This window comes from Oncorhynchus kisutch, unplaced genomic scaffold (genome assembly GCF_002021735.2).
Source record: "Oncorhynchus kisutch isolate 150728-3 unplaced genomic scaffold, Okis_V2 Okis02a-Okis13b_hom, whole genome shotgun sequence".
Classification (NCBI taxonomy): domain Eukaryota; kingdom Metazoa; phylum Chordata; class Actinopteri; order Salmoniformes; family Salmonidae; genus Oncorhynchus; species Oncorhynchus kisutch.
The window spans coordinates 12,882,536-12,890,035 of NW_022261979.1; the positions used below are offsets into that span (position 1 = coordinate 12,882,536).

A 7,500-nucleotide genomic window follows, 5' to 3' on the forward strand; every position below is an offset into this window, starting at 1 on the left:
GGGACTATGGGAAGGCTGGGGGAATATGGGAAGGCTGGGGGACTATGGGAAGGCTGGGGGACTATGGGAAGGCTGGGGGACTGTGGGAAGGCTGGGGGACTATGGGGAAGGCTGGGGGACTATGGGAAGGCTGGGGGACTATGGGAAGGCTGGGGACTATGGGAAGGCTGGGGACTATGGGAAGGCTGGGGACTATGGGAAGGCTGGGGAGACTATGGGAAGGCTGGAGGACTATGGGAAGGCTGGGGGACTATGGGAAGGCTGGGGGACTATGGGAAGGCTGGGGGACTATGGGAAGGCTGGGGGACTATGGGAAGGCTGGGGACTATGGGAAGGCTGGGGGACTATATGGGAAGGCTGGGGGACTATGGGAACGCTGGGAGACTATGGGAAGGATGGGGTGACTATGGGAAGGCTGGGGGACTATGGAAGGCTGGGGGACTATGGGAAGGCTGGGGGACTATGGGAAGGCTGGGGGACTATGGGAAGGCTGGGGGACTATGGGAAGGCTGGGGGACTATGGGAAGGCTGGGGGACTGTGGGAAGGCTGGGGGACTATGGGAAGGCTGGGGGACTACGGGAAGGCTGGGGGACTATGGAACTATGGCAAGGGCCGGGGGACTATGGAACTATGGGAAGGCTGGGGGACTATGGAACTATGGGAAGGCTGGGGGACTATGGGTAGGCCGGGGACTATGGAACTATGGGAAGGCTGGGGGACTATGGGAAGGCTGGGGGACTATGGGAAGGCTGGGGGGGGCCTATGGAACTATGGGAAGGTGGGGACTATGGGAAGGCTGGAGGACTATGGGAAGGCTGGAGGACTATGGGAAGGCTGGGGTACTATGGGAAGGCTGGAGACTATGGGAAGGCTGGAGGACTATGGGAAGGCTGGAGGACTATGGAAGGCTGGGGGACTATGGGAAGGCTGGGGGACTATGGGAAGGCTGGAGGACTATGGGAAGGCTGGAGGACTATGGAAGGCTGGGGGACTATGGGAAGGCTGGGGGACTATGGGAAGGCTGGAAGGCTGGGGGACTATGGGAAGGCTGGGGGACTATGGGAAGGCTGGAGGACTATGGGAAGGCTGGAGGACTATGGGAAGGCTGGAGGACTATGGGAAGGCTGGGGGACTATGGGAAGGCTGGGGGACTATGGGGTGGCTGGAGGACTATGGGAAGGCTGGGGGACTATGGGTAGGCCGGGGGACTATGGAACTATGGGAAGGCTGGGGGACTATGGGAAGGCTGGGGACTATGGGAAGGCCGGGGGACTTGGAACTATGGGAAGGCTGGGGGACTAGGGACTATGGGAAGGCTGGGGGACTATGGGAAGGCTGGGGACTATGGGACTATGGAAGGCTGGGGGACTATGGGAAGGCCGGGGGACTATGGGCTATGGGAAGGCCGGGGACTATGGGAAGGCCGGGGACTATGGAAACTATGGGAAGGCTGGGGGACTATGGGAAGGCTGGAGGACTATGGGAGGCTGGGGGACTATGGGAAGGCTGGGGGACTATGGGAAGGCTGGGGGACTATGGGAAGGCCGGGGGACTATGGAACTATGGGAAGGCTGGGGGCTGGGGGACTAGGGACTATGGGAAGCTGGGGGACTATGGGAAGGCTGGGGGACTATGGGACTATGGGAAGGCTGGGGGACTATGGGAAGGCCGGGGGACTATGGGACTATGGGAAGGCCGGGGGACTATGGGAAGGCCGGGGGACTATGGAACTATGGGAAGGCTGGGGGACTATGGGAAGGCTGGGGGACTATGGGAAGGCTGGGGGACTATGGGAAGGCTGGGGGACTATGGGAAGGCTGGGGGACTATGGGAAGGCTGGGGTGTCCTGTAATTAAGACAGACATGAACAACCAGGTGTCCTGTAATTAAGACAGACATGAACAACCCGAGGTGTCCTGTAATTAAGACAGGCATGAACAACCTGAGGTGTCCTGTAATTAAGACAGACATGAACAACCCGAGGTGTCCTGTAATTAAGACAGACATGAACAACCCGAGGTGTCCTGTAATTAAGACAGGCATGAACAACCTGAGGTGTCCTGTAATTAAGACAGGCATGAACAACCTGAGGTGTCCTGTAATTAAGACAGACATGAACAACCTGAGGTGTCCTGTAATTAAGACAGGCATGAACAACCTGAAGTGTCCTGTAAAAAGAGGACCCTTTGTCAGCTGTATGACTGACATATTGATGGAAAAAAAGACGTTTAAATAAAGCCCAATGTGTTCAACCAAATGGATCTGAGCTCCTGTTTAAACACTCAACTTAAAACCTAGAACCTCCAACCTTAAAACAACCAACTCTGACAGACTTAGTGATAATGTAATTACGGGGAACTCTCATTTTCATTTCATCAGTGAAAGAAAACACAGCTTTGATTACACGTCAGGGAGACAGCGGCGGTGACGTAGCCCTCTTCATGAATCTGGACTTCCTGTGGGTGGGACTCAGCCAAGTTGATTCAGCTGAACACTACAAACCACTGGAAGCAGGGCCGGAGAGAGCAGTGCCTCGGAGGGTAGATGGGTTGGTGACGGAAAGCTGACATGGCACCGAGGCACGCAGGTGAGGCAGGATGTAGTGCTTTTCAGCCAGTCAGCCAGTCAGCCAGCCAGCCAGCCAGTCAGCCAGCCAACCAGTCAGCCAGCCAGCCAGTCAGTCAGCCAGCGACCAGTCAGCCAGCCAACCAACCAGTCAGCCAGCCAGCCAGCCGGTCAGCCAGCCAACCAGTCAGCCAACCAACCAGTCAGCCAGCCAGCCAGCCAACCAGTCAGCCAGCCAGCCAACCAGTCAGCCAGCCAGCCAACCAGTCAGCCAGCCAACCAGTCAGCCAGCCAGTCAGCCAGTCAGCCAGCCAAACAGTCAGCCAGTCAGTCAGTCAGCCAGCCAGTCAGCCAGTCAGCCAGTCAGTCAGTTAGCCAGTCAGTCAGCCAGTCAGTCAGCCATTACCGTGTCAGGCTAGAGCAGTGGTTCACAAACCTTTCCACTCATGCCTCTCTTCCATCATCCTCAGTTTTAACGGGAAATTTCCTACATCACCCTGACAGTAGAGTTCTGGCCGGGCCGAGTGGATCATCCTGACAGTAGAGTTCTGGCCGGGCCCAGTGGATCATCCTGACAGTAGAGTTCTGGCCGGGCCCAGTGGATCATCCTGACAGTAGAGTTCTGGCCCAGTGGATCATCCTGACAGTAGAGTTCTGGCCCAGTGGATCATCCTGACAGTAGAGTTCTGGCCCAGTGGATCATCCTGACAGTAGAGTTCTGGCCCAGTGGATCATCCTGACAGTAGAGTTCTGGCACAGTGGATCATCCTGACAGTAGAGTTCTGGCCCAGTGGATCATCCTGACAGTAGAGTTCTGGCCGGGCCGAGTGGATCATCCTAACAGTAGAGTTCTGGTCGGGCCCAGTGATCATCCTGACAGTAGAGTTTCTGGCCCAGTGGATCATCCTGACAGTAGAGTTCTGGCCCAGTGGATCATCCTGACAGTAGAGTTCTGGCCCAGTGGATCATCCTGACAGTAGAGTTCTGGCCCAGTGGATCATCCTGACAGTAGAGTTCTGGCCGGGCCCAGTGGATCATCCTGACAGTAGGGTTCTGGCCAGGTGGATCATCCTGACAGTAGAGTTCTGGCGGGCCCAGTGGATCATCCTGACAGTAGAGTTCTGGCCCAGTGGATCATCCTGACAGTAGAGTTCTGGCCGTGGATCATCCTGACAGTAGAGTTCTGGCCCAGTGGATCATCCTGACAGTAGAGTTCTGGCCCAGTGGATCATCCTGACAGTAGGGTTCTGGCCCAGTGGATCATCCTGACAGTAGAGTTCTGGCCCAGTGGATCATCCTGACAGTAGAGTTATGGCCCAGTGGATCATCCTGACAGTAGGGTTCTGGCCCAGTGGATCATCCTGACAGTAGAGTTCTGGCCCAGTGGATCATCCTGACAGTAGGGTTCTGGCCCAGTGGATCATCCTGACAGTAGGGTTCTGGCCCAGTGGATCATCCTGACAGTAGAGTTCTGGCCCAGTGGATCATCCTGACAGTAGAGTTCTGGCCCAGTGGATCATCCTGACAGTAGAGTTCTGGCCCAGTGGATCATCCTGACAGTGGAGTTCTGGCCCAGTGGATCATCCTGACAGTAGAGTTCTGCCCAGTGGATCATCCGGTTCATGGCTAACCAAGGCTGAATCACAGCAGTCACAGCAGTCACTGGGGAGAGGAGCTGTAGGTGTACCACTCTGCCAGGGGCTGGGGGAGAGGAGCTGTAGGTGTACCACTCTGCTAGGGGCAGGGGAGAGGAGCTGTAGGTGTACCACTCTGCCAGGGGCAGGGGAGAGGAGCTGGGGCTGTAGGTGTACCACTCTGCTATGGGCTGGGGAGAGGAGCTGTAGGGTGAACCACTCTGCCAGGGGCTTGGGGAGAGGAGCTTGTAGGTGAACCACTCTGCCAGGGGCTGGGGAGAGGAGCTGTAGGTGTACCACTCTGCTAGGGGCTGGGGAGAGGAGCTGGGGGCTGTAGGTGTACCACTCTGCCAGGGGCTGGGGAGAGGAGCTGTAGGTGTACCACTCTGCCAGGGGCTGAGGAGAGGAGCTGTAAGGTGTACCACTCTGCTAGGGGCTGGGGGAGAGGAGCTGAGGTGTACCACTCTGCCAGGGGCTGGGGGAGAGGAGCTGGGGGCTGTAGGTGAACCACTCTGCTAGGGGCTGGGGAGAGGAGCTGTAGGTGTACCACTCTGCCAGGGGCTGGGGAGAGGAGCTGTAGGTGTACCACTCTGCTAGGGGCTGGGGAGAGGAGCTGTAGGGTGTACCACTCTGCTAGGGGCAGGGGAGAGGAGCTGTAGGTGTACCACTCTGCCAGGGGCTGGGGAGAGGAGCTGTAGGTGAACCACTCTGCCAGGGCTGGGGAGAGGAGCTGTAGGTGTACCACTTCTGCTAGGGGCTGTGGGAGAGGAGCTGTAGGTGTACCACTCTGCTAGGGGCTGGGGAGAGGAGGTGTAGGTGTACCACTCTGCTAGGGGCTGGGGGAGAGGAGCTGGGGGCTGTAGGTGTACCACTCTGCTAGGGGCTGGGGAGAGGAGCTGTAGGTGTACCACTCTGCTAGGGGCAGGGGAGAGGAGCTGTAGGTGTACCACTCTGCTAGGGGCTGGGGAGAGGAGCTGTAGGTGTACCACTCTGCTAGGGGCTGGGGGAGAGGAGCTGTAGGTGAACCACTCTGCTAGGGGCTGGGGAGAGGAGCTGGGGGCTGGGGCTGTAGTGTACCACTCTGCTAGGGGCTGGGGAGAGAGCTGTAGGTGTAACCACTCTGCTAGGGGCTGGGAGAGGAGCTGGGGCTGTAGGTTGTACCACTCTGCTAGGGGCTGGGGAGAGGAGCTGTAGGTGTACCACTCTGCCAGGGGCTGTAGGCGAGTCGCCTAGAGGTGGTCACGCTCTAATGTGGCTCCCCTGACCTATGAACCTGTATGGTCATGTCTGTTTCCCTGAGCTGGCCTGCTCCCTCTTTCGACAGCCAGGGGAAGCTGATGTCAACAGACAAGAATGTACTCGCTCTCTCTCTCAAAACAACAACCCGAGGTCACAGCACAGGAATCCCACAGGCTTAGGCGGTGAAAATTATGTCATGTTTTAATTAAATCTTTCACTTTGAGAATTGGCAGTTGAGAAATGAGAAATCCACTGTTCTGGCTTTTTCTGGTCGTGTTTTCTTTTTGTACTTCCTGTGAGAGTCTGAGGTGTCAGGTCTAAACACCAAGACCTTCTACTGGTCGTTGTTTTGTACTTCCTGTGAGAGTCTGAGGTGTCAGGTATAAACACCAAGACCTTCTACTGGTCGTTGTTTTGTACTTCCTGTGAGAGTCTGAGGTGTCACGTCTAAACACCAAGACCTTCTACTGGTCGTTGTTTTGTACTTCCTGTGAGAGTCTGAGGTGTCACGTCTAAACACCAAGACCTTCTACTGGTCGTTGTTTTGTACTTCCTGTGAGAGTCTGAGGTGTCAGGTATAAACACCAAGACCTTCTACTGGTCGTTGTTTTGTACTTCCTGTGAGAGTCTGAGGTGTCACGTCTAAACACCAAGACCTTCTACTGGTCGTTGTTTTGTACTTCCTGTGAGAGTCTGAGGTGTCACGTCTAAACACCAAGACCTTCTACTGGTCGTTGTTTTGTACTTCCTGTGAGAGTCTGAGGTGTCACGTCTAAACACCAAGACCTTCTACTGGTCGTTGTTTTGTACTTCCTGTGAGAGTCTGAGGTGTCACGTCTAAACACCAAGACCTTCTACTGGTCGTTGTTTTGTACTTCCTGTGAGAGTCTGAGGTGTCACGTCTAAACACCAAGACCTTCTACTGGTCGTTGTTTTGTACTTCCTGTGAGAGTCTGAGGTGTCAGGTCTAAACACCAAGACCTTCTACTGGTCGTTGTTTTGTACTTCCTGTGAGAGTCTGAGGTGTCACGTCTAACACCAAACCTTCTACTGGTCACAATGTATTAAACTTCAGGGTCTATTATCAGCAGGGGGGGAACATCTCAGATGTTCCTGGTTTTAATAGAACTGAAATAAATGTTTGATACTTGGAACTAGAAAGTATTGAATTGACTCGTGTTTTACCAGCCATCCATTCTTGAGGCTTCTCTCCTTGTGTTTTACCAGCCATCCATTCTTGAGGCTTCTCTCCTTGTGTTTTACCAGCCATCCATTCTTGATGCTTCTCTCCTTGTGTTTTACCAGCCATCCATTCTTGATGCTTCTCTCCTCGTGTGTTAACACTATCTAATATCCATTCTTGGTGCTTCTCTCCTCGTGTTCCACTAGATGATGGAACATTGCTGCTATAACAGCCTCCACTCTTCTGGGAAGGCTTTCCACTAGATGTTGGAACATTGCTGCTATAACAGCCTCCACTCTTCTGGGAAGGCTTTCCACTAGATGTAGGAACATTGCTGCTATAACAGCCTCCACTCTTCTGGGAAGGCTTTCCACTAGATGTTGGAACATTGCTGCTATAACAGCCTCCACTCTTCTGGGAAGGCTTTCCACTAGATGTTGGAACATTGCTGCTATAACAGCCTCCACTCTTCTGGGAAGGCTTTCCACTAGATGTTGGAACATTGCTGCTATAACACCCTCCACTCTTCTGGGAAGGCTTTCCACTAGATGTTGGAACATTGCTGCTATAACAGCCTCCACTCTTCTGGGAAGGCTTTCCACTAGATGTAGGAACATTGCTGCTATAACAGCCTCCACTCTTCTGGGAAGGCTTTCCACTAGATGTTGGAACATTGCTGCTATAACAGCCTCCACTCTTCTGGGAAGGCTTTCCACTAGATGTTGGAACATTGCTGCTATAACACCCTCCACTCTTCTGGGAAGGCTTTCCACTAGATGTTGGAACATTGCTGCTATAACAGCCTCCACTCTTCTGGGAAGGCTTTCCACTAGATGTTGGAACATTGCTGCTATAACAGCCTCCACTCTTCTGGGAAG

General features: G+C 54.5%; 1 protein-coding gene across 1 annotated transcript in view; it reads right to left on the bottom strand.

The window, feature by feature from the left end:
• The window catches only part of LOC109888372 (vacuolar protein sorting-associated protein 13B-like), a 300,473-nt gene that overhangs the window by 193,566 nt on the left and 99,407 nt on the right, over positions 1 to 7,500 (bottom strand). Inside the window, 4 exon segments of the mRNA XM_031811830.1 lie at positions 4,333 to 4,485; positions 4,623 to 4,722; positions 4,943 to 5,036; positions 5,187 to 5,388. Of these exon segments, the coding sequence (XP_031667690.1) occupies positions 4,333 to 4,485; positions 4,623 to 4,722; positions 4,943 to 5,036; positions 5,187 to 5,388 (549 nt within the window).